The sequence below is a fragment of the Drosophila suzukii genome, chromosome 3 (genome assembly GCF_043229965.1).
Source record: "Drosophila suzukii chromosome 3, CBGP_Dsuzu_IsoJpt1.0, whole genome shotgun sequence".
In the NCBI taxonomy this organism is placed as follows: Eukaryota; Metazoa; Arthropoda; class Insecta; order Diptera; family Drosophilidae; genus Drosophila; species Drosophila suzukii.
Genome location: NC_092082.1, coordinates 14207884 through 14235389, shown reverse-complemented (window position 1 = coordinate 14235389; position 27506 = coordinate 14207884). Strand labels below are relative to the sequence as shown.

At 37.8% G+C, this 27506-nt stretch overlaps 1 protein-coding gene across 14 annotated transcripts in view; it reads left to right on the top strand.

The window, feature by feature from the left end:
- Cip4 (formin-binding protein 1-like Cip4) overlaps positions 1 to 27506 on the top strand; it is a 36309-nt gene that overhangs the window by 2226 nt on the left and 6577 nt on the right. For 7 of the 14 annotated variants that reach the window (XM_065864792.2, XM_065864789.2, XM_065864788.2 and 4 more), the window contains exons 1-3: positions 16758 to 16871; positions 25169 to 25284; positions 27393 to 27443. In XM_065864792.2, coding sequence (XP_065720864.1) covers positions 16773 to 16871; positions 25169 to 25284; positions 27393 to 27443 — 266 coding nt within the window. In that variant the 5' untranslated portion in view covers positions 16758 to 16772. Of the gene's footprint in view, positions 1 to 16757; positions 16872 to 25168; positions 25285 to 27392; positions 27444 to 27506 lie in introns of those variants that run through there. The other 7 variants (XM_017088325.4, XM_017088323.4, XM_017088322.4 and 4 more) reach the window with 1 other exon arrangement.

Below are 27506 nucleotides of genomic sequence, written 5' to 3'. Positions count from 1 at the left end.
TTTTTAATGAATTATTATCAGCCCTTGAAAATAGACTCTAGAGCATTAATTTTTACCGTGAATACCACATTATTCTTATAAATATAACTTTTCCGCAAGACAGAGGTACTTTTTTAAAAAAGTCCTAATAAAACCTCTAGAAATTTCGAGAGAAATCAAGTTACTTTAAATCGAACTTCAATACAAATTTTAATGAGGCTCCCAACATGTCTTTGGTTTACCGAACATTTTGCCAATCAAATACTTCCTCAAATGTTTTCTGAATGCTCCACATTAAGCTCTAAATTCCTGTTTTCCAATTTCCGACCCCTTATTGTTAGAAAACCCTATATTTTCTAATTGGATACCCAATCTAAGCCAAAGTCATGTCAATTAATTGTTATTTCAATGTCATAACTTACCCATAGGAAATCCACTCGAATGCTTGAGCAGTGAGAATTTTACAAATTGCTTCCCATAAGCCAAAGTGCAGGCAAATGTTTTAAGAACGCGCGCTTAAAGCGACCGTCTCTTTCTACCCCTGCATTGCCGTCTCTTTTCGTCAGCCGACCAAGCTGGAACTTGAAACTTTATAAAAAAAACTGGTTTTGCGGGTTTTATGTAAATTGCTGCCATATGAGCACGGCCAGAAGCAGCGTGCGCCCCAAAGCCTTATATATATTTCTCGGATATATCGTTGCTTTCTTGTTGTTTTTATTTTCCTCACATGTAGTAGTTTGTGTTCTGTTTCGGCGGAGGCCCCACATTCCACTTCGATCCCCATCGGATTCCAAGTACCGGCTCTCTAAAATATTATTATTATTTTGTTTTTTCCGCTCTGTCTATGAGTATTCTATGCCTCACAGCTGTTTTTCTGGCTGTTTTTTCGTCATTTCGTTTAGACCAGGCCGTTGACACGCCCAGCTAAAGCTTACCTTACAGGGATTTTAAAACGTCTATAATAAAAGCAATTTTTAGCTTGCCTCAGCTGCTTTTTGTCCGCCTCTTTAGCCCGATTTAGTTTTTTGCTGATTTTCAATTCAATTCGGATATTCGTACATTCGGATATCGATGGATTTCATATGCCTTCCGCGTTTCGGGGGTAGTTTTCCTTTTATCAGACAGCAGCCGGCACACCCTCAAAATGTGCGGTGGTGTGTGTGTGCTTGTAGGTGTGTTTGCGCTGGTGTGTGAGCGGAAAATTCGCCTCGACTGAAGAGGAGGTTCCCTGATGTCAGGACCAAAATTGCACGTCTAGACAACGTTTTGCAATCTATTTGCTGGCATTTTGTACATGCTCTTTTTAGACAGTTTCCTCTTTTTTTTTTAGTTGGAGGGATTTAGCCAGTGTCTGCTGTTAGTTTTAGGCCCGGAAAGCTTACCAAGTGTTTGTCTACCGGATTTGCATATGGCTCAGCGACTTGAAAAGCACCAGAAACTAATAAAATGCAGCTGGGAAAACTATAATATGGCATATTTTGGGGACACCAGTACAGCATGGTATTAAAAAACGTATTATATTGAAGATCAGATCCATATGAAATTTCTTTAAAAGGAAATGTTAAGATAATAATAAAAACTCATATAAGAAAAATAATAACAAACAGGACAAGGCCACATTTTAGATATAAAGTTAATATAGTTTATAATATAAACAATACCTAGGTAGGCTCTCTAAAAACTTAATATGAGAACAGCAAGTACGACAAATTCTCAAGAATATAAACAAATTCTTCTCAGGTTTTATAGTCAATTCAAAGTTGTAAGAGTTTTAGCTTTATTCTCGACTTCACGACTTTGTTAAGTGACTCATGTTAGTGGTAGAAATCCAGTTTTTGGAGCCCCTCTGCACATTTTCCTCACCTACCTTATTTTTAGCAGACTCAATCACGAAGCATTGTTCGCTTAGCGAAAATCGGTAGCCAAACGAACATTGTATATGCCCAAAACTGTATTTTGAACATTTGCATAAATGATTTGCACGCCACACATAAAAATACTCGATATGCCACTTAACCCAAAGAAAGTGTAACCAGAAAGATTTCGGTTAATTGAAATTGTGCATGGAGAGCGAAGCGGTCAAAATTATAAAAAAAAGTAATAATATTGTACATTAAAAATGCAAAAATCATAGACTCCCCCCTTTCGGCCATTCAATTTTCTTGGCTAATAACTACGTCGATGGAGCGCGTGGCGAAGCGGGTCAATTGCGGGGCCTGAAAAAGCCAACAAGCGCCAGTCGTCGGGTAATACGAAATATAAAATGAACAAAAAAACTTTCTTTGCATTTCTTGTTGCCCATTTTTTTTTATGCACAAGATTTTCACTTTAATTAAATTTAAAGCATGCGCCGTCCACTGCGACTCGTTGCTTTGCATATGCAAAAAAGACCAAAATAAAAAAGTTGTGGACCCACAAAAACTTGGTTAAATAAAATCACTTTTTGTTAAGTATTTATTTCGACATTTGAATTTGACGGGAATTTCTTTTTTGGGAAAACACCCCGCCCACATATCTCTATCTTGTTTTCCTTCCTCTCTCTCACTCTCTTTTTCTTGTGGATTTTCTTGAGTCTGCAGAGTGGGCCTAAAAATAGTGTGTGTTTTTGTAATTTCAAATTGCGTCGGGTCTAGACAAAGTATATTGAATTAATGATGATTTTGGTGCCAGAAGATTTGGTAGAGTCATACTAGAATCATATACTACAATCAACTAACTGTATTCCATAGTTATTTCGTTTGTATCTATTATATATAATAAGTATATTATATTATATTTTCAAATAACATTTAAAGGCTTTTAGTGATTTATATAAAATTCCTGTGGTCTTATTCATCATCTTCTAAAAAATATTTTAAAAATAAATCGTAATATATATTAGCAAGCGTATTATGTTATTAAAACTCATACAATTTTAAAAATAATATATATATTATTCGTAACCAGCTTTATCTGTAGAATGCCAAGAAAGTATTTCAAAGAGCATTCACTTGTAAGTGATGCTGAATCGACTTATTCTAACTTATTTGCCTCACAATTTTCTGGCTCCATGAATAATTTGTCTTCATTTAAGTGTGGTGCTTTGTCATACCCTATTTGATCAGCTGGTTTTCCTAGAGCACTCTGGGCAGTATCTCACCAACCGATGACTGACCGACCGGCACTTCTCCAGTTTTTTCCACCCATCGCCGCATTTCCAGACCTCGGTCCTCCACACTTGGCGTTCAATGCCATCGAGTCGAGTGCAGCTGTTTAATGTTGTCGAGCACTGTGTAAATAATTTTCATGCAATTTGTGCTGCTGCTGCTGCTGATCGTTTTTGATCAGTTTTCACATGACATTGAAAGGCCCAAGACAGAAAACAAAATAAACCTAGCCGTTCACCCAAGCAATTAGCAAAAAAGTATGTTTCGAATTGGGGAACGCATTTAGGTTCGGTTGCCGTTGCCCCAACTTGTTGAACGGCTAAAAATATGGCCAGAGTTTCAGACAGACGGTCATAAAGTATTTTTTATGTGTCCGGGGTGTGGACATACTGTTGTAAGGAACTGTGGGGTCTTACGCTCCATAAAAAATGCAAGAAATTCAGTTGAAGCTCATATATCTTTTCGCAGCAGGTCATTTCCACGGAGGGGAGAACCTGGGGATGAATGCTTTTCTATTTCTAACGTGTCCGCCATGATTGAAATTCTATCACCAGTTCGTATAGCTGGTCACCACCCTCTTAAAGACTGCACTTGGATTTCTTTTCCCCCATATATGTACATAAGATCTCCTTGGGCACAATTCCAATTAAGCTAGGGCAAGTGTCAGGGCCAGGACCAGGACATCCCCCGGAAAAATGGGGTGGACTCTGGCTCAAGGCCATGCTCCTTGGATCTCCTTCACTTGTTCCCATTCTGCGTGCGAAACGCACCCTATCTGAAAATCTCAATCTGCATCTCCACCGCCTCTTCCTTCCTTATCCTTATCGATTTTTTCCGACTTATCCTCTTTGCAATATGTCGCTAGATACAATCAAAATAGTTTTCGGGCTTACTCAAGGGAATTTGCCAAGTTCGCGTTATCCACAGGGGGTTGCAAAAACATTTTCGCTGATTTTATTGCATCCGGATGCGAAGATGCTAACTCAACCGAATTTGGCGGCAATCCGAGTCGCAGTTGAAAAGCTGACTAAGGGGGTATATTTATTTGCCAAATCGTTTGGGCTCTGAGTATGGGGCTAATGTATAAGCAATTATCATAAGTGTAAGTAAAAATATATGTAAGAAAACAAATCTTGAAAGAATTGGTTTTAGGAAGTTCGGGGTCTGTATACTTACTCTTCCAAATATTAAAACATGGAAAACAAAATATATATTACCCCATGTATTTATATTATATTCCCCATTTTATTGGCATCAATATTATCTGAGCACATTCCATAAAATATAAATATCTCTCACCATCTATATCCTTCTCTGAGCGACTCATAACTCTCCCCGTGATTGCAAATTCTATTCACATCGTCTTGGGCAGTGCATTTTCAAAATTATTACTTTTTGTTTGCATTTTTGCATTTCGCACGTTTTGGCTCGCGTTGCCATTTTTTTCTGTCTGTCGTGGGGTCTATTGATTTCAGTAGCCTTCAGCCAGTTTGCGCCGTGTGCATACCAAACAGCCTTAAGATACTTTTGCCAATACGGCAGAAAACCTTTTAAAATGCAAATTGCAACCGTTGAAGTTTGAAATCCAAATCAAAATCGGTTGCGGCGCCTGCGGTGACCATTCTCTGGGATTTGCCCCACATGGGAGTAATTATTTATGTATGTGGAAATATTTCATTCTATGAAAAACATAAGCAAGATAAGCTTCAAATTCTTGTGCGATAAATGATTTATATATATGAATATTACGCACTCACTTCCTTTCCACCAAAGCCTCCGTTCTGATAAGTTGACCAACTTAAGTATAGTTTGTCCCTGGCAAGCGATAAGTGACTAAAAACATATTTAAGGATTATTTCCACATAAATTTTTGCTGGAATAAATAATTACGAATAGTGCCAAGAACGTGAAAAAAAAACTGCCGAATTTTTTCTATTTCCATGATTAACACCTTGGCATTTCCAAAACAAATCAATGTGTTGCCATTTCAAGTGAGTCAGAGAAGCGAGTTTTGTTTACAAATACCTGCCGCTGATTCAGCTGGAGAAATAGCTGGAATAAATTAAATAATTAATATTTAAAGTTTCAGAGTTTTTTGGTTCATTGAGCATGTCGTTTCCGTTTGGTTTAGTTTTTTTCTTCGCCAGCGATGTGTCAGAAGAAAACTTATCAGTAAATTCACTGGGCCAGCCGTATGTGACTAAATGAAATGAACCTGTTGCTGGTCATAAAATCTATATAGACACGCACACCGGCAGGTGACAAAAATCCCTGGTTCAGTTTATTAAATTTGTGCGGCTCTATTTATCGGTCCGACATATAGGGATTGCCTGGTCCCATATCACTAATAGATTAAGCACCCTATGGGGAATACGAAAATATTGAATTTTGTAAAACGAATGTTTGAACCATTTCCAAATGTGTTAGATAAATCCTATTTAGTTGGACATAAATTTGAGCAAAGAAATGTAAATAAAATTATTCATTTAAGGAAAGACAATCCCAAACAAATAAATATTTTTTAACCATATGGCATTTCTTTTTACAGTTTACATACCAAAACGTGACACTGAAAAATATTTATATTTATTATACTCAATCCTTTCAAGATGTTTGCGCTTTATTAGCATATGCAAACTTATCCCAAAGTGATTTATCTCACCTACAAACAAATTAAAGATATTATCATGATTCCCTTTGTTTTCGTTATATTTTTTGGCTAGGGTATGTGAAATTCAGCTTAGCGTTTTGAAGCCAAACAATTTTTGTTTGACTAAGCACACTCACAGTCACCTAAAAAACAGCTCACACACATGGGCTATCATATCATATCAGCAAAGGTTAATAAGTAAATATTAGTTAGACATTAGATACACAATGTGGCCAGTGCTACGTATCGCTTAGAACATTATTTTTTTTTATATTTGTGGTTGCCTGAGGGGAACAAAGGCCGAATTCAATTATAGTTGGCCAGCAACAACATGGCCAAATTGGGTGTGGTTCGAACGGAGGGCAAAAAATTGAAAACACCATATCATGAATCAAAGATTTCAATTTTGGATAATAATCAAAATTCCACACGAAGATTTATGATCTGTGCATAGAAAGATAAAATCAAAGGAGAATTGACACCCACCAGAAAAATATCAATTTCAACTCCATAATGAAAGGGGAAATCATTAAAGTTTTTTAATCAAATTCAATTTATTTTCTTTTATATTTATTTCTCGAAAATATATTTTATTATTTAGTATTTTTCTCTGTGTCTTTTGATTTTGTTGATCTAGCTTATCGATTAGGCGGAATTTGTAGTATGTTTGTAGTTGGCTCGATAAGAAATGTTTTCCACTGCTCATTATCAACATGTTCCTGAGCTCAACTATGACCCTGCGCTGTCAGCTTTTGTTTGGCAATTTTTATTTTGTTATTCCAGCATTTATTAATTAGTCTAGAGATTTATGGACAGCCGGCGATAATTCATTCACGCCTTCTGACTTTTCCTGCCATGGCGACATGTGGCCGCTGATGGCTCATGACCAAGTCAAGTTAATGCCTGGAGAGCCCTCCTTTCGAGTGGATCTGGTCTGGTTATCCAGAGTGTGGAGTGTGTGTGTGCCATTTTGCCAGAAATCGGCAACACAAATCGGCCACAAATCACTTGAAATTGCAGTTGGATCGGGCAACCCCATTGCTTTTTGTTTTCTTGTCCAAAATGCACTCGAATTGGAGTGGTAAATGGGACGTCATGGCAACCGAAGCCCTTTGTTCTCGATCCCTTGTGTGTTTTGTATATAAGTATATGTATGTATTTAGGGAAATGTGCCCTAATGCCAGTTTGTATCACGTTTTAGCCGTTGGTTCTAGCAACACGTTTCATTATTTACACCCAGCTAGTTGATAAAAAGCTGCCTTCCTTTTGAGTCACCCACTTCGTCTGACTGACTGACTCATCTGAAAGGGGGTGGCCTTGCTTCCTCCTGATTCTGTTGCTTCCACCCTACCACACACCCTTTTGCACACATCAGCTGTATGACTCATCAGCTGAGCCCGGTTGTCCTTCAGGCCCTCCCAAAACACCCATCCACCCACAGGCCCTCATGAAATGCCGCTAACATTGCGGCAAAGTGCTTGATTACGATGTTTGTTTAATACTTTTTTTGCTCTACGGCGTGCGACACTGTTTGTCAAGGGGGGATCACTGCAGGAAATGGGGGTTTAAAATAAGGGGGTTTTTATTATAAGCTGGCTTATACATTATTCATAAGGTTTCTTAAGGCTTACTTTTTAAATTATTAAAAAGTTAAGAACAACTGTTAAAACGATTATTGATGATACTGCACAAAAAATACAATTTTAAATGCAATAAAAAACATACAAGTTTTGAATTTATGGAGGTAATAAAATATTTTTAAAGTAATTTAATTCGACCTTTTTGTATTTATTCCTTTAATAAATACTTTCGTATGTATATCTTAAGATATCGCAAAAATACTTTACGACTAAACTAAGAAACACTATACCATTTCATATTAATTTAAAAGTTGTATTTGTATTTTATTCCTTTATTTTTTAGATCTGTTTTCCAAAATATAGTTAGAGATGTTGAAAAACTATTTTAGCAAAAACCTTAAAAGTAAAATTAAGAACTGGCCTGGTTTGATACCTCGTAATACCATAAATCGATTTCATAAATAGAATTGATGTCCCTAAATTCTATTAAATATTTGTAGAGTGTTTTGCTATATGGTAAAGGAAGCTGTCACAGCTTTGGCCCTATTCAAAGGAGCTTTTTTCCGCCTGCTCGAAGGCAAGTTCAAAGGCAGCTGGCGAGGGGAATAATACAAAAACCGGGGAGTGTGGCAAGAAGGGCTGGCTTTTGTGTCCCTGTTTCGTCATCAAATGTTATGCAAAAGAGGGAAAAACGAGGAATTGAGGACGCAGCCTGGCTTGGCTTTTATCATTGTCATAAACATAACCGCTGTAAAATACGAAGGCTAAGTCAGACTGCCTGCGTGGTTTGGGTTCCTTTAGTTTGGGTTTCGTTTAATATTTTACTTCTTTTTTTTTTTTGGTGGAACCGCCTTTGTCGCCGTTTCTTCCTCAACCCCTTTAAGAAACAAAAAAAACAGCCGTAGATGGCACACCCGCAAAACAAATTAGCTTCATTTCCTGCCCATATGACAGGCCCAGCTTTAGAGCCCTGCCAAAATTCAAGTATTTTTTGTATTCAGCAATACATAAATTGTTGTTTGCCTGGCCATCTTGTTTGTTGCAAAAATTTGAACAAACTTTGTTGTCTGTTTTTCCCTTTTTTTTGCATGAATTTTGGAAGCGTGTGTGGGCAAGTCGAAACTCCTCCACATGGAGGAGCTATAGCGGAAATCGTTAAATACTCTGGCGATAAGGCAGAAAATGTTGCGGCAACATGTAGCTGCGAAAAGTCATTGAACCGGGGAAGTTGCATTTAAATCGATTCTCTGGACCCTGATCCACTCTTTTTTGACTTGACTCATCGCATCCCAACAATCCATATGGTTTTTGGGGTCGCTTTCCATTTCTGCACAGTCCTGAATCATTTTTCAGGCATTTCTACTCTTTCTGTTTTTTGAACGCGTGTCAGGGGGAGGTGATGTGTTATGATGTGATGTGCACATGAAGTGCTCGCCTTTTGTCTGCCTTTTGATGTTTTATGACAGTTTCAAATAAAAAGCATCCATTAACGAACCAAATCGCTTCATCAACGGCTGCTGCCGGTCTTTGTTTTTTACCCAGCTTTGTTACATGTTATGATTTCCTTGGCCACCGTGAGAAATTGCACTGATATGGCTATAATGGTAGAGGATCAGTTTATCTACTTTCTTTTGGATCATCATCATCGGTACTGAGTGTGCACTGGAAAACTAATATTATAACTTTCTATTGGTTTTATAAAAATAAAATGATTTCCTTAGTATCAATAATTCACTTTATAAATGTTTCATATTATACCTTTTCTTTGGTTCTTATTACTATACCATTCTGCTTATAAAATTAAGATGATATCTGATGATAAATGTTTCTGTACTCTTAGAAAATGTTCTGATAGTGTCAAAAGTTTCTAAAGCTTTTCCCTGAGATGCTCTTCTGAAAAAGCCTCGCCAAATTAGCTGGCAACATAGATGCCACTCAAACGTGCCACATAATATTATTAAAAACTGCAGTTCGCCGCCATAAAACGTTGCAAAACGAGGGATGGGTTGGGCAGGGTCTAGCTATGAGGAATGGAGATGGAGATGGAGCGGAGTGGATTGGGGCATGAGGTATGGGGTTCGAGTTATAAGGTATGCCAGTGGGAGCTGCAGATGGCGACGAAGAAGGCATAAAAGTTGCGCGCTGCTTGGTTGCAAGTGGAGCAGAGAGAAGTGCAAAAGGGGGGGCAATGGTGGGTTAAGAAGAAGCCTTTAAACGGAGGTGGGTGGTTGGGTGGAGAGAGGAGAAGTGGAGCGGAGATTGGGGAAAAGAAAGGGGATCCCCGGAGCATTGCACTCCGCCGTCATTGTGGAAAACTGTGCAAACTTGAGGCAGCTGCCAACTATTTTGCATCCATGTGAGTGCTCCTCAGTGTTTGTGCCTCGTGTTTGTTTGCTTATTTGCTGTAAATAAGGAGATGCGACGTCTACTTCAGTTAATACTATTATGGAAAGATGGTAGCGCTGATTTGACGACGAACATGAATAAGTACTTTAAGGCGAGAACATTGACTTTGCCTCGTTGTTGCAAAATTGAGCAGTTCCCTTAATCAGTTCATTGGCCAAGTGCTGATACACTTTATTTCCAAGAATATCTAAATTGGTTTAGTGCTTGCAATTCTTCGTTATAATAGGTGATTCATAAGATTCAATATCAGTAATATCAAGAGTTACCTCTCGTGGCGCCTTGTGAAATACAGTCTTTATCAGTTTTATTTTTCATGGAATATTATCTAAATATTTCGTCTCTGTTTTTCAGTAAAATTTCCATTGTTTTCCTGAACACAAAAAGTTTCTTCTGGGAATTTTTCCTTGTAAACTTGCAATTTTTGTATCATAAATCAAGTAGTAAATAAAAGAAAAATCAGAAAAACACTAATTGTATAATCAAAAGGCAAAAATATGTAAATTAATGTTTAATCGAATACAACTTCCGTATAAATAGAGTCTCTTGGAAAATCTTTGTTTGTTCCCTTATTTACAGACTTTAACTTTAAATATTTAAAAAATCAATGAAAATTCCTTTAACCCTATTTTCTCTTTTTCTTGCAGGTAAGTTCCAATTCACATTAATCAAGCGACGTGAAAAACAACTGCCGAGTAAACAATTAAGCAGAAAAGCACTGCGAGTAGAGAGAAGTCTGGACTTGAAGTGAAGTGAATTTTCCAACCAATGGGAATGCATTCGGTTGTGTGAGTTTATTTTTATAAGACTTCGGCGCATTTATTATAAACAAAAGCAGGTTGATAGCCGCAATAATGTTTACGTTAACATTGACTGCCAGTCAGTGTGGATCGAACCTGAACCCGAAATAAAAGAGAGAACTATGGAGGGAAATACAGAACCCACCGCCACCCACAGAAAACTGACTTTTCCTTGACGCATTTCCGTGGCATTCTATTTGGTAAACATCACGTCCAATTTTTCTTGGCCAGACAGAAACCATAATCATCGATAATACTCAAGCGGTTCTCCCGATTTCCCAAAAAGGCATGCGCTGGCTACTTTTACTTTACTTTGGATTGAAATCGAAAACGAATCAATTTGTATTTGAAACGCAGTGCGTTCATAATTTGTTTATAGATTCGTATATTTACGAGTATATTTCCGCATTTCGCTTTTGGGCACTTTCAGTTTTCATATGCGAGATGCGAGATGCCCCAGTCATGTGGATTATGCATTCGCTTTATTGTCTCGCCCCGATTTGATTTGCTGACTAATGGAAACTACTCCCCTCCGGCATAATTAACATTACAAATAATAAAGATTTCCGAGCGTCAACTCGATTTGCATTTCCATTGTATGTACAGTATAAAAAAATGTTTTGATAAAAGACTTAATTTTGATGTTGTTTTTTTTCTGTATGTTTGCATTAGTCATTTTTGTTTGTTAGTTTTATTATTTATGCATTCTACGGCCGGGTCTTTCATAATTTCCTGACAAGTGCAAAACCGGTTTGGGGAAAGGTAAAAGAGAAAAAAGGGGAAGCTGCATAATTTTATAAACAAATTGGGAAGTTCATTTTATTTTACGATCTCACAACACTCTATGGATTGACTATTGTTCATTTGCAAAAGTGAAAACCGTTTTCTAACATACAAATACAAAAGGTTTTTCGGTAATAAACAAATGAAATATCATTTTAATGGAAATTAAGAAGACCCGTCAAGGTATTTTAACCTGTTAGGTCATCAATTTGAGGTCTAATTTACATATAAATTTCTTTTCTTTAGAGAATCTTCTTAACGGCATTTCTTAGTTGCACTCAAAGCTAACTGTTGATGCAACCATTATACGATTTTTTTGGGGAACTTTTAGAATACCTAACGGAGCTCACACACAATAAACGGAAAATATATAAAAGAAATGGGCTAAAAATAGTTGAATATAATAGAGGAGAGAGAGAATTTTCTATCAAAATCCACTCAAATACGATATTTTCTGCAAAGCAAACAAAAATTCACCCACGAAAAATGCTTATACACATGAAAAGATCTTAAATTATAGGCCGATTGTATTCAAGCATTTGGCAACACTTGTTATGAAATCACCGCAACATGTTTGATGATTTTCCATTTTCCCCTGGACGTCGACCGACGAGGCGTTTTCCATTTGGCAAATTCGAACCAAGCCAGCTGAGCGCAACAATGGATCGCCACAGACCCAGACCCAGTATCCGAGTATCCGAGTCTCGGGTCCAGTCCCCTGCCATTTTTGAGTCCCAGACCGACTGGCACTTTGGGGCACGTCGAAACGAGTTTGGATTTTATTTCTCGCTGGCTGCTAAAAATGTTGGCAACCTCCCGGCGACTCCTGACCATCCTCCTCATCGCATGCAGACTGCATTTATCGTCGTCAAGCAGCTGGAACAGTCTGAAACTAACACACAAACGAACCCGACAAACCTACAAACCCTCGCAAAAGTAAAACAAAACTCGTGTCTAAACAATGGCAAACACAAACCGCGGGCAATTGAAACCAGAATTCATTTGGTTTTGGTTTAGATTTTCACTTTTGCGGCTATTTTGACGGACACTCCCCCTCTCACTTCCTCAATGCCTGTCTCCTTCACTCTTTCTCCCTTTCTTTTATATGCCCTACTCAATTTCAGAATCAGTTTGAAATTGGTGTGGACGAAGTCGACTAGCAAATACCCTGCATCGTAAAAAAATTTTCAATATTATTAAGGTATATTCAAAATCCAGTTAGCAATCCTTACTCTAAAATGTTGTATGGTATTTAAATGTATTGCTTTTCTTTTAAGAACCATAAATTCTTTGTTAATGCTCACTTACTGTATTTATTTTTCTTAAAAATGTGTAAAGTTAATACATTTAAATGAGGGTTCCATTGTTATTTTACCATTTTAAGTACTCCCTTTATACTAGGTAACATTTAACCCATGTTGCCGTTATAAAAACTTGACCAGGCACGTGTTTAACCCACACCCTCGTGAACTCCGCACCCAAACCCCTGATCCCACCGATCTTTCCAGCTGGTCGGGCAATTTACATTATTTCATTCTAAGGCGCAGATGTTTTATTGAGCCGTGCTTTGTGTTTCTAACTTTCCTATTTTCCTTCGCTTTTCACCGACTTAATTGAAAGCGTTTTGTGACGGAAAGGCAATTGTCTAAATGTTTGAACTGCGGCTGTTGGTTAGTTAGTCACTTGGACTTGGACTTTGTCTGGGCACTTGGGTTTTGGAATTGACATTGACGCGGAATGGGATTGGGTTGCGAAAACAATGAGGCGCTTAGAAATAAACGAAATCCATAATATAAAGCAGCTGGGGGAAGAAGATGGTTCGAAACAACGTTTGCGAAAGACTGAAACTCTCTCACGTTCGATGGTTGAAGGCGAAACCGAGTTAACCTTTTGAACTGGTCAAAAGTCGGGGTGCAAGCATTTTGTGACGTCACTAGGCAATCAACTCTCAGTCGCACACACAACGAAATCTTTATCTTTGGGATTCGGTAATCAAAAAAATAATAAAAAAATTAGTATAAACATATAAATATAATAATCTTCATGAAGGAAATATAATAGGATGTTTTATTACAAGAATATAATGAGTTTGATATTTTCCCGATAATATAAATGGTTTTTAGAATTAAAAAAATGACGAACTCATTAAATACTTTATTTGTGTCTTTCTACTAATTTTTAGAATTATACTTAAGGTTGTATTTGTTTATTTTTATTTAAAAATATATGCTTTTACAATAAATATTCCTTAGACCCTTCCAAAGAACATCTTTATTTTTGAGGCTTACCCCCTGAGATGTCCATTAATTTTTCCCAGTGCATCTATATATTGGCCATAGCTTCATCTGCAGATGGGATGCCGCAACATCGAGATATTTGTCTGGTCAGTGAAATGCTGTCGTTTTTTCTGTTGCTAGCTGTTTGTTATTAATTGACTTTTGAGTTGACTTGCTGGGCGAAATGGCAGCGCTTAATTTATTGCGCATACGCCCCGTTGTCTGTGGTTAGTAAAAAAAAATAAAAAGATGACAGACAGAAAGACTGCAGGGGGCACCCAGAAGTTCGGAAGTAGACGCTCGAGGAAATTGATCAAGTTTTCCCACCCGCCAACTAAAGTGTCTTCGTTTTATACTCGCCATTTCCCATTGCATTTTCATGGCTCATAAATACATGGAAATTGCAATATTTACGCCCAACGAAATATGTGTAGATAGATAGTATTTGTTGTTTTTTGCCTGCCATAAAAATAGCAAATGGATTGCAGTTGTGCTGTAAACATTTCCTCTTTGTTGGCATTAAAAAGCGCGTGAGAGCTGATCCATTCTGTTCTATGGATCGTGGAATACCAAGTATTTGCATTATATGGCCAGTTTTTCTCCCCGGCTAATTGCCACCTTGTTTTCCACGAAGCTATCGCCTCGTATAATCACAGAGTATGTAAATACATATGTGAGAAATTTTAATTACCAGCAACGATCTTGTATGTACAATGTAGATGTAGTATACTATGGCATAGCCTACACAGATAGCTGTGTGCATCTCGTTGCTGCACCGAGATTAATGATAACTTTGAAGAGCTGAAAGTAAAGACATGAGAAATGAGTTACTCGGAAAATGCTGCCCAGGCTTTTGTTGTTATTATTTTTTGTTGTTGCTCCAGTTTTCATCCATCTGCAAAGAGAGTTGCTGCATATTTTCTTGTACAAGCAACGGAAATGCAACAAATTTTTATGGCCACTCGGGAGCGAGTGGAAAAAATTTATACGTATATATATGTGTAAGAGAAATAGAGACTTGAAAAGCGAAACTCTGGCCACGCGGATCGGGGCTGATAAGGCCCGGCCAGGGCTCTATTTATAGAGCTGGGCAGCTTTATCCAATCGGTTCTGGGCGATGTCGAAGTCTTAAAAAGTCCATCGAATGTCCGGTCTTGCAGTTGCATTTGCAGCTGAGCCCGAGCCTCGGAATTATTGGCCATGGTTCTGCTGGTTTTCTGCTCAACCAAAGTAGTTCAACCTGTTCGGCGGCTTTGGCCCGTTCCCAAAGAATGTGGCTGCAAATTTATAGCTCTTTTTGCTTTCAGCTCTTTCAGCCACCGCTTCTATGTTCCATCTTCGGATCGTCAATCCACCGCGCTTACCCCTTTATTTTGCTTTTTAGCCTTTTAGCAGAATCCGCAGCGACATTAGCTGAAAAAAAGATTAAAACTTTCGTGGCAATTTACTTGCGAGATTTACGCAAAATGTTGCTGAAAAATGGTTAAGTCACATAAAGTATATAAAAAACGCTAGATGGTGCAGATTTTTGCTTTCCATCAAAAAGGAATGTGAAGTACACAGGAAAAAATGTTTTTTAATTACTGGAACTGCCGAAAAGGGTTCCAATTAATTATTATTATTATATTATTACTAAAACAGGGAATTTTTAACCTCATTTTACTATTAGTCACATAAAGTATATAAAAAACGCTAGATGGTGCAGATTTTTGCTTCCCATCAAAAAGGAATGTGAAGTACACAGGAAAAAATGTTTTTTAATTACTGGAACTGCCGAAAAGGGTTCCAATTAATTATTATTATAATATTATTACTAAAACAGGGAATTTTTAACCTCATTTTACTATTAGTCACATAAAGTATATAAAAAACGCTAGATGGTGCAGATTTTTGCTTCCCATCAAAAAGGAATGTGAAGTACACAGGGAAAATTGTTTTGTTAATTATTGGAATTCCCGAAAAGAGGGTACCAATTTATTATTATTATTATATTATAATAATAGGGTATATTCTACCTCATTTTACTATTAGTTCTTTCTTATCTAGATCATGTGTTCCAAAATACGACTTTATTTTCACTCCACTAATTTATAATATTTATCAATGTCTCTTTGACTAAAATTGGGTCTGCATATAAACTAGATATTTGGGTTAAATTTTTAAGATGACTTGATAGATAATCAGAAAACATAAAATGCGGTAAGAGAGTTTTTTTCTAGTATAAGATAGATTAGTTTCCAGTGTACTCGATGGTTTTCTCAACTTATTTCCTCAGCCGCTTGTTTCGGCTAAGATGAAGTCTTGTGTTTTGATTCATATGGTACTTTTACTTACCTCTTGCCACAAAAAATGGTAGTATTTTTATGGAAGATGAGATGAGATGATAGCAGGAAAAAGAAAATCCGCTGATCCGTTTGCGGCGACTGTCATTCAATCATTTCATTCACTTTATTCACTGAAGATTGGTTGTTTTTTTCAGATGACCCAAGCTTTTGTTTTTATTTTCTATTTGCAGCGCGGCATCGTCTTCTCTTTTTCGCCTTCTCCTTTTCCCAGTTCTCAATTAAGTTTAATGAGCACATGAGCATTTTCATAATTGGAGCAAATTAACTTGAATGGCGCTTCTCAGCCAGAGGTCCACTACACATATGATGTGTGCTGTACTATATATAAGGCGGATTCGGAATATCTGCCCGGAAGTGTTTGCCGTACTTATAGTTCTGACTGGTAGGCTAAACTGCTTAAGTCTGACCAACTTCCCTCTTGTTTGCTGGCTGTGTTCACCTAACGAGCGCCAATTGTCAACTGTTTGCTGTCATGGTTTGAACCGAGTGCAAAAAGATCTGGGCCGTTTTGGCACGTTTCGAGGTTACTTGGACAGCGGGCAATCAGTGAAATATATAAATCAGTATAATAAAAATAATAATAATGGTGAAGAGAAGAGTAGAGCTTTGGATTCTGCAAGACTATCTACATCGGGGGCGAACACTCCCTCTTCTGGGATGGACGGCACATGTTTCGAAATTCTTGGCTTATCGCGAACATTTTTTTCCCACTCCCCATCTTCTTCGTTTTTCTACCACTTTTCTTCTGGTCATTGGAGACCACTTACCTGGCTGAACAGTTGGTCAATTAGTTCGTTCGTGGCTCTCAACATGAACTGCCTGCTCGGCTATTTGAATGCGGCCCGCAGCCTCAGCGAATCCGGAGTTGCAACCATTTTGGATCTCAGGGATAGCCATGTGGAATTTTGGGTGAGCTAGAGTGTGCGGTGTGGTGTGGTGTGGTGTGTACCTGGACCTGAATACCTGAGTAGAGTGCCTGTTGGGGCTTGGAGCAGTGGAGACCATTGACAAGAATGCCCCGCAGGTGGTTAACTGGACAACCAGTTTGCAATTAAATGTCGTCGCTTAAATGTGATTTGATTCTTTGCATAACCGAAATGCAATTGAGCATCGACTGCTTGCGGTAGATAGAGCTGATCGTGATCGTGGCTTAAACAAGTTCGAAATGCACTGTGAAAAAAGGGAGTAGATTCTAATAAAATAGGTCCAGCCAGGACTCGAGTAAAGGAAAAAATAGAAATCTTACGTTTTCAATATACTAGTATCAATAAAAAACCAAGTTTTATAAGAAATGTGATAGTGATGGATTATAACATTCCTAAAACATCATCAGAAACTTGATTTGAATCTCTTAAAATCAATTCAAACTAACGATAGGATACAACATTCCTATATCGGAAGTTTGAATAAGTTTATTTCACCTGGAAATATTATTATTATTATTATTATTTATTATTATCTAATGCTAACTTATAGTTAAAACTTTAAGCTAACAGTGGGTTTATTCTAGAGCAATAGCAACAAAAGGCCTTAAGCTCGCTTATGGCCTGGAAATATTATATTCTTCTTAATACATCAATTTTAATGGTTTTCATACATCCTAAAAGGTTACTAAACTTTACATTTAAGGTAGAAAAAAAACAACATTTCGTAATTAAGAAGTTGGAGTCCAAGCTCATTAACTTTAAAGTAAAATATACATTATAGGATGGTTGTTTTCCACCTCTGCTCCTAAAATACTAAAAGATTAGGAATGCAGTGGAGAACCTTTGATCTTTAAGACAGTCCGTACAACGGCCCAAAGATCTATTCATAAGCCATCTATGCCTGGAGGCCGCATAATATTCATTTACATTTACATCCACCGTTTGGGGCTGGCCATCTCTAATGATCTTGGAGACCAGGTACCGGGTATTCTTCAGTACTTGACCAACGGCTTCTGCTGGCGGCACTTCTCGACTTCTGTTTCTTCTGGCCACGTTGAAAGTTAAAGTTCAACTGAACGATGTGGCTCAACTATTTTTATGATTACAACATTGCGGTGACTAACGGTTCACACACGATAGCCAGAAAGAGACATGTTTTTTTTTTCTAATTCTAGCCAATGTTTCTTTATGCTTCCTGTTTTTTTTTTTTGCAGCCATGAGCATTATCCGCTCGAGCTGCTGCTTCTGGCCAAGATCATGTTACGCGCGGTTTTCGGTTTTCTCGTTTTTCCCGCCTCTACAGAATTTCCACATTTTTAACTGTGAAAAGGCGTCGCTTGATTTATTCATTTATTCATTCGCCTGCATGATTGCATATTTACATGTGTATTTATCAAGTTGTTAGCCACTTATGCGATCTTTAGTTCTTTTATTTATTTTCGTTTTATGAATGGAACGTATTTCGGTGGGCACTGTACTTTGATCTAATTGGATAACTTGTCTTTGATGTCGACCGACTTGACCTGATTATCGATTTATGTGTGTGCGAAATGTGCGGGAAAACTAGAAAGAGGTATTTAATCAATAGCGGCACAAACGGCAGCGGCACCAATGGGTTAATGTGCTAATTTTGGGTTCCCACTGTCAACAACAATTTGCGGCGAGTGGAGGAGTGGGTGATAAAGAGGAAGTGGCAAACGACATGTAAATATAGATCCAGAGTGGAGTGGGCGGGAAATGGGAGCAGAGTTTTCCACGGAGCAGCATTGAGGCGGAAAATCGTTAAAGCAAATTAACTGAAAATGAGCAGAAAAACACAAGGAAAGCCGCTTATAAATAGAAATGGAAAATGGCAAGAAAACGGGTCAGGAGTTGCTTCTTTAGTTTCGTTTTTCTCCCACTCATTGTCTATGCAATTGTTAGGGAAATTTCTGCGGAAAACCCCTGATAAATTGCTCTTGAAGTTGTTATTTATGTGGGTTATTTTCAAGAAGATTTGAAGACGTGATTTCTATTTTAGTATATATTTTTTTTAAATATTTCAAAGTATCCATATTCTTATTGTTATATTTTTTTTTACATTTTTATCTTAAACAATAAAATGAGTTATATAAAGAATAATGCATTATTCACTTAATCTTATGCTTATAAATTATACAAAAATACTTCCTAATCCTTCAAATGTGTCAAAACTCGTAGTCATTGCTTATCTTTTAGAAAACTTTCAATATTAATTTTTCCTCACCCTTCGACTTTAGTTTGGGTCTTAAACTTTATACATTTGAATATTTTAAGCCGACTGATTTGGCGGGGTCGTCGCACTGACCTGGCTTAATGGAAAAACTGATAAAAAAAAGTGGCTGTAAAGCTTTCACATATACAACATTTTCATTAGGCGTCACGACAAACAAAGGCGCCGCCGCCCAAACGTTGTCATGCTAAACTAAAAAAAATACCAGCACACAGGAGGCGGCAAACGGGGGCGTGGCGGAAGCCAATATACATATAGACATGCCGCCACAAGTTGCATGTTGCACTCTCCGGGGGCAATGTCAATTTGCGTCGGCCAAGGGAACAGTCATCATCATCGAGCGAACATCATCGTCATCCACTAAATGTCGACTGGGTGCAGCGGACGACAAACAATTCATCGTCATGCCGGGCGGTCAACTTCACTATCGATATTGATATACTCGTACACTCGTACACTCGTATACCCCCCGACAGTCCCTGTATGTTTGTATATGTTATTACTTCCCCTGCTTATCGGTTGCAATGAATATGTTGCTGTTGTGCATGTTGCTGCTGCTGCTTCTAAAGTTGCTTGTTTGCGTGCCACGTCCGTTGCAGATAAAAACGCGTGCTGCGGAACTTCCATTGGGCGGCTGCCCATGAGCTGAATCCGTTGTTCATTCGCTTCTGTTCTTCTCAAAGAATTCATCATCCATGCACTGCTAGAAAAAAAATACTAACTGAAATTATTGGATTTTCTTTACTATTTCTTCTATTTCAAAGAAAAACAATTTTTAAGAAAGAAATTTTTTTTAATAAAATATATCGATTTATATTTTTATTGTTTGTATAATATTAAAACTATTTATTTATTTTCTTGGTAATTCATTTTTAACATGGAATATGTAGTCATCTCTTAAATAATAATGTTATTCACGTTTATTAGATCTATTCATATCATAAAGATATAAAGATTCCTGAGCTCACATTCCTCTAAAAACAATGGATAATGCTGGCTTAAAGTAAAGTAACCATAATATTAATTAATTATTTTTAAATATTCCCCAATTATAAATTTTTATGCTAGTCACGTTTGTTAGATATTTTTATAAATAGATAAAGAAACAACATTAGTTTTGAATTACAAACTTATAGTGCTTATTTAAAGGAAAACAAACATTTGCAATGTGATAGGAAAAATCAATATTTTTTAGAGATAAGCCTCACAATCTGATAGTCATTAAAGATTCATAGATAATTCTGTTTAGATAGTGGAAATGAATAGTTCTTTGTTTAACAAAAAACATTCTCATTGAGAGAATGTCAAGTCTACTGAGTGTTAATGAATAATCCCTGGGTGTAGCATGTAAAATTGATGACTCAACCTAACAAAGGCTTCTGATTTTAGATTATTTCAAGTGTACTTGGCAACTAACTTTGGTTAGATTTGTTGTTAAAGCCACCCCGTTTTTTTTTTTTGGTTGAGCCACTGCCTATGGCTTCCAAAACCGCAGTTGGAAAACAAAACAACAAGAGCCCGACGGTGGTAACAAAATCGTAGCCCCAACCCAACTCGCTGGCTTGTGCACCTGTTACCCAGTTTCATTTAGTTTTAGCCGTTGGCATTGCCAGCTCGGTTAGTCGGTCGTCCAAACTGGGTCTCTCTCCTAATCGGTGGAAAACTGAAAAACTGAAAAGCTGAAACTGAAAAACCAAAACAAAAGCCAAAGCCGAGGCAAAAGGAAGCCAACGTTTCTGGTCGAGTGAGCTCCTGCAATTGTAATGCAAACAGGAACCACATTGTACACCAAGTATTAACCGATCGGTGGAGATATATAGTATATGCATAGTTATATATATATGTATATAGCTCCCGAGCGAGACAGACAAATGCCAGACATTTGCCGTCAACGCTTTCTGCTTCAATTGACACCCTCTTGTGTTGCAGTTGCAGTTGCAATGTTCGTTGCAGTTGCATTTGGCAGTCATTGGTGGTAGTTGCATAAAGACAATTGACAGGGCTCATGGGGTCTATAGGCCAAGCAGATTTCCCTTTACCGTTGCAGCTAACAAGTTGCAACTGTTGTGCAATCGTCTGGTTTCCAGCTCCCTGATTATAGCGGTTACCTATTTCTTGTTCAACCAGATCGCCGAGGGGTATTGACATTATCTAATGCAACCATCATAAATTACACACGAAATTGCAGCTATCAGCGTGTTCTGTTGTTAACGGGTTTTGTGGTTGAAATATAGTAAGCACTTCCTATGCGATAAATTTACCAACCTCAAAAGCCAAACTGATAGCTGGAATGTGTTGAGAACTCTTGAGTAAGAGGTTCCTAAAAATTAATACGATTTTATTGTTTTTATTATTCACAGATAAAGTGAGTCTGAGAAGTGGTTGTTTATTTTATTACTAAACATATTACATATTATTTTCACACCCAGTATAAGTAATAACTAATATATGGGTAATGCTGGGGTTTGAAGAAATGTTTAATCATAATTCTGTACATACAGAGTATAATAAATACTTTTCTCGATTGTCACCATTATTTACCACGTCTCGAGTTCGTCCCCGTTCCACTTTTTTCCCAACTCACTTTTTTCCCAACACGAATCGGAACGAATCGGAACCACGATTTAATTTATGGAGAACAGAACAATGCATTGTGGTGAACAAATAAAACGCGACAAATGCGTTTAATCAATCGGATCAGCCTTCAATCTTGACCCACTGAGCGGTGTCAGCAGGGTCTGGTTAATGGTTAATGGAATGCCCTTATAAACTGGGTGCCCCGTCGCACATTCCACACACTTCTCGACGCTGATTCCTCACACTTACCCCACCAAAACCGAAGAAAAATCCGAAAAAATAGAGAACCCAAACAATCGATGACAATCTCCAATCGAATTCAACACTTTTCAGTGTTTTATTTCCCTTGCCAGCAATTTGTTAATTTCTTTTATTGGTTTTTATTGTCATTGTTTTGCTTGGGGTTGTGGGCATTGTAAGAGTTATATCTTTGTTTTTTTTTTTACTTTGCCCACCCATTCTTATTGCTACATTTTGTTGATTGTTTTTGACGAATCTCGCGAGTTGACGGTGATGAACCAACTTGTGTCAAGTGAAAGTCATCATGGGAATCGGGATTGGAGATGCGTTTTTGGATTGGGGGCTTCTGCTAATAAACTCTGTGACATCCAATGATGATGATGATGATGATGCTGGCCCCATGTAAAACTTTCGCCATGATTTATTGGCCAGCTTGTTAGTGCTGGCCAGTCAGTTAGCCAGCCAGCTTTTTGGATGCGGCGACATTAATCTTCCGGCTTTGCCTGGTTAAATAAATAAATATTATTTAAATGTCATTAACCCGCGGGGCTAAAGAGATACAGCACCCCTTTTTTTGAGTGGCAACAAGCCACACATGTGTTCCCCACCTCGGAGACAATTAAAAAAAAAAATCCAAAAAACAGACCCTTGATTCCATTTTCATTCCACTCCTTATATGCGCAGACTGCCTCCGATCTTGGCATCGCGATCCGGTCAAGGTCAACAATGCGATCCGATTGGCAAAATAACCTCGAGAGTCGTCTATCAATGTCAGACCCGTTGGATGAGCGACAGCGATCATGTTCGGCCTCTCGGCAACCATAGAAATTCACTCGGGGCTGAAAAGTCTCAGACAAGCATAAGTGCTTCCCACATTCATGCCCGCTAATCAGTGATAGATCGATTGATTGCCTATAGAGAACCGCATCATTCCTTTCTCACCTCATAATCCCGGCGACAGCATAAACTTATCTCAATCAATGCATTTGACTCGGGGGCCTATCATTAAACATTTATATAAATCAATAGCGCTAATGGCAACTTTCCTGCCCGAACAAACGGCCGGCAATTTGCCATTCCATTTAATCAGACAAGATGGAAAAACTGGCACGCATATACCCCTGGCTAGATATATACATATATTCATATATGTAAGTATTCATAGGTGTAGTAGTCGAAGCAGATCAATTGGAAAAACAATTTCCCGCCGGCGGGGGGCGGGAATATTGCGCAAGCGCACCACCGCACTGTTACTGTGAAAAGTAAATTAATTTGATTTGATTTTCTGTCGAGCGGAATGGCGGAGTTGATGGAAAGGCGCTGCGGGAAAATTTATACACCGAAAAAATAGTATCTTAATTCTATACTTATATACTTACTCGATATTTCTGTGTTAAAGGTAAAGAGTAAGTTGGGAAACATACTTGTTTTAATATTTCCGTTTGCAGCCAATTTTAATTTCCCTTATAGATGAACATTTTCATCTTAAAAGATAATATCCTAAATATAATGTTGAACTAGTTTTGATGAGAAGTATCAAAGTTTTGATGAGAACTATCAAAGATAAATAATTTTAAAATGATTATGATACTTATTATAATATTTTTTGTGAAAAGGGTGTCTTTAAAATCTTGTAACACTACAAATAAACGACTTTTATCTGTGAGTATCCAATATATATTTTACCTTGTGTACGTCAGGCATTTGGTTATATAAACGGTTAACTTCCCAGGGGCACAAGTGATAGATGGACGTATTTTATAGGCCCAGTTTCGAGACCCCAGTCAAGTCGTATCGTATCGTATCGCATCGCATCGAGTCCTTATGGCTTCCACCCACTTTGTGTGGCCAACGCCCTCGGCGGCGGTTGCAACTCAATTACTGCAGCTCCTCGGATGACATTTGTGCCTTGTCGCCTGACACTTTTCCATTTCTCGGTTTTTCCACGCGAAAACGCTTTTCATTGAGTGCCAAGATGTGCCGCACCTTGAAGCGGGAGAAAGTTTGGTTTCTGTGACGCAAGCCAACGAGTCAATAGGCATTTTTAAAAGCCGCCTATAAAATAAACAGCCAAATCAAACAAATTCTACAAACGCACTATCGATATAATGCAGTATTGAAAGCGTAATTGACAATTGTTTTAATTAATGGAGGTCACGTTGTTAAAGGCATTGCCAAATTTCACTCATAACGACTGAAATTATTATAATCACATTGAAACAAAATTACAAAATTTGCCAAGACCACAAAAGAAGACACCAAAAACGTAAATTTTCGACAATTTAACGCTAGGAAATTGTTTGGGCCATGATCGGAACTGGGTTTCATTATGTAATTGATGTTAATTTCTGACTCCTCTGCTGAACTTCAAATGCAAATTGGCGACGCGTCTTGTTTGCGTGCCATTTAAGCGGTTTTTAGAGGTTTTTTCGGCTAATGTTTTACTATTATTTTTGTGTTTTTCGACTTTACTTAAAATTCAAATCTGCCTGCCACCGATGATTGCGTTTGGGGGCGTGATTGGCAGCTAAGTCGGCCAAAACGGCAGCGTCTTTTGATGTCTTTGGGCCTTGTTGTTTGTGCCAGCGTGCGAAAATAAAATCAAAAGTGGAGCGCAGTTTGTTTTGATTGTTGTTGGGTCTTTCTATTGACAAACAGAGTATTGAAAAGTGTTGCAAATTGCCCACAAAGAGACAGCCAGCGAGAGAAAGAGAAATGAAAATAGCCCCATATTATGTCATAACGCTCGGCGAGGAGGAAGTGACTGCCCATATTTGTGTCAGCGGTAAACTAATGATACGTATCTTTGCAAATACCCAAGCCATAATTTAAAATTGAATCGAGCAATATATTGTCAACTAGCAGCGTTTAAAATTCGGTCCTACCATTTAAGGCTAATGAGTTAATGGTTCAGTTTTCAAGATTCGAAAGCTCTTTGAATCGTTCCATTATGTGGGGCATTGTATAAGATAGATCTTTATCCGCAGTGCTTGAGTATAAGTGAATTCCATTTGCTACGCAGTTTGCTTCCTAGATATATCGGGCTAATTAAAAAATTAGATCAATTTCGTATTATTTTTTGCGCTGTTCTCGATTTTATCTTTTCTATCGCGATCTACGCATTTGCCTTGGCTCAATGTCAAAAGGCATTAAGTGGAATTTTTTGAGCTCTTTTTTAATAGATTCCATCTGTCTATTTTCTTTACTTTCAGGATCAAAACGATAATCTAGCGATACACACAAACAGAGGCATCGATGCTCTAGACAAGTATGCCAACTTTTTACGCGATCGAGTGGCCATAGAAACGGAATATGCCGGCAAACTTAGGTGAGTCATCCATAAAAACCTTATACAAGGAATTTATAATAATGGGAACAGCTGGCAGAAAATTAATTCTAAAATGTAAATGCTCAAAAACATAAGTAATATGGGGTCTTAGCCTATTTTTAATGATTTATATCTTACCGTAATTATTAAAGGATTATAAAATATAAAGTAATCTTATAAAAAACCAATATTTTTCCAGATTATTTTCGATACCTTCAAAATACTTATTAAGGCATTGCAAAGTGCTTAGCCGCTTGTCGCTTCCAAATTTGGCCTTAACAAATAGCCAATTAAATATAAATATTTTGTACCAGGCTATTTGTTACAAGTTGCATCTGGCCTCACCCATTTGTGGCATGTCTTTTGGCTTTTAACAGCCGAATAATGTTCTCGCTAATGTAAATCCATCGAAACAAAACAAAAAGCAGCTACCAAGAAATCAGCACAAGGTCGTCCACTTGTTAAAGTGATTGCCCAGCTGTCCAGCAGGCTCCTTTCCAGGCTAAAATAAAAAGTATACCGTCTTAAAACGTATTTAATTCAAGTCTTTTGTCTTGGACATTATTATTTTTGCCTTGCCAGCCGACAGAACAACGCGCCGCCATAAACAATAATCGTAAATAGTTAATTGTGTGCATTTATGTACTTGTGGCGCATTTCAATTACGGCTGATAGGTCTATGGATCCCGGGGAATTTTAGAGAACGAGTGAGCTGCACCTCTCTGTGGATTGCACTAAATTGAGTGACACCCGAGTAAGCCACGACCTGCCCCACGCAATTGACACGCGACTGTGCCTCTTTGAGTGGCCAATCCCCCAGAAAAAAATACTGGACATGTGGGGACCTAATGGGATTAGGCTTCGGTTACCCAGAGAGACGACGATTGCCCAACATGGCAGCGTGGGTCGTTGCTGGCTGTCAGACCGTCATAATTGTTTAATTTAGGCGAAGATTATGTTGCCCCCTTCAAGGTGTTCGTTCGACGGGGGGGAATCGCCTCTTTCCCACTGCCACCGCCACCAAGTTCCCACAATGAGTCGGAGCTTTGCTTGATGACTCCGCTTCAGCTTTGGATTCAGTTTCTTCTGTAAGCCAGCTCCCCGGATGGTGGGACTGAACTGTGGCCTCCGATATGGCTGGGAGCTACCGTCTTGACTCGTTTTAATGACTTTATCATTACGCGTCTAACGTTGTTTGCGGCCAGAGGTGCAATTGTACACTCGCAAAGAAGGCATGGTCTCTTAACTCACATAGGAAAATGTGTCCAAGTTTTAAGGGCCTCTTAAGGTTTCCACTCTTCACAAATTGGGGCGCAGGCAGATTTGCATAAATGGGTGGTACCTAACGCGTTTTCAAATCAAAAATGGAAATTAAAATAAAATAAGTATGAAGAGCTCTGTATATGTATTTATTTGAATTAATCATACGAAAATCATTACAGAGTTGATATGCTATTAAAAAGGCAAAATGTTTCTTTAATTACAGACAACTTTCTGAATACTGAAAGATACATAATACATTGTTATTATACATTACATATTAAATTAAATCAAAAGAGTTCATCTTTTTAGGTCTTTTTGTCTTTATTGACGACCACTTGATATTTCCCAGATTAGAATATTTTTTTTTACAAATTTTAATAAGACTGCAATAAACAAAATCTCAAAAATGTTAAACAAACTTTTCTAGAACTTATTATTAAAATTATTCCAAACCAGTTCTTAAAATTCTAATGTAATGTACAGAAAATCAAGAAATAATCTTTCGTAATCCCAGAGAACATCTTAATTTTTGTGTTTAATGTTTAAGACAATTTTCCTAGTGTATGGGAGTCTGGATTGGTGTACCAGTGGCAACTAGACCACAAAGCCGCCGCATGAAACTGTAAGGAAAAACCAAAGAAAAACTGTATTAAAATGCGCGGCGCAGTGAAATCTTTTGCGTGCGCCGCCTGGCAATCGCAAAATGAAAAGTCTCGTGTTAATGCAAATGCTGCTTCTGCTGCTGCCACTATTATTATTATTACTATTATTTCTTTCTTTGCATAAACAAAGTTTCACTAATGCCATGATTTTGGATTTACCTTTCGTTTTTTTTTTCCTTGCAGGCGTCTAGTGAAAAACTACCAGCCCAAAAAGAAGGAGGAGGAAGACAATGAGTAAGCATTAACCAAAAAACGCGAAAAGAAACGATACATAGTATAAAATGTACTATATATTTT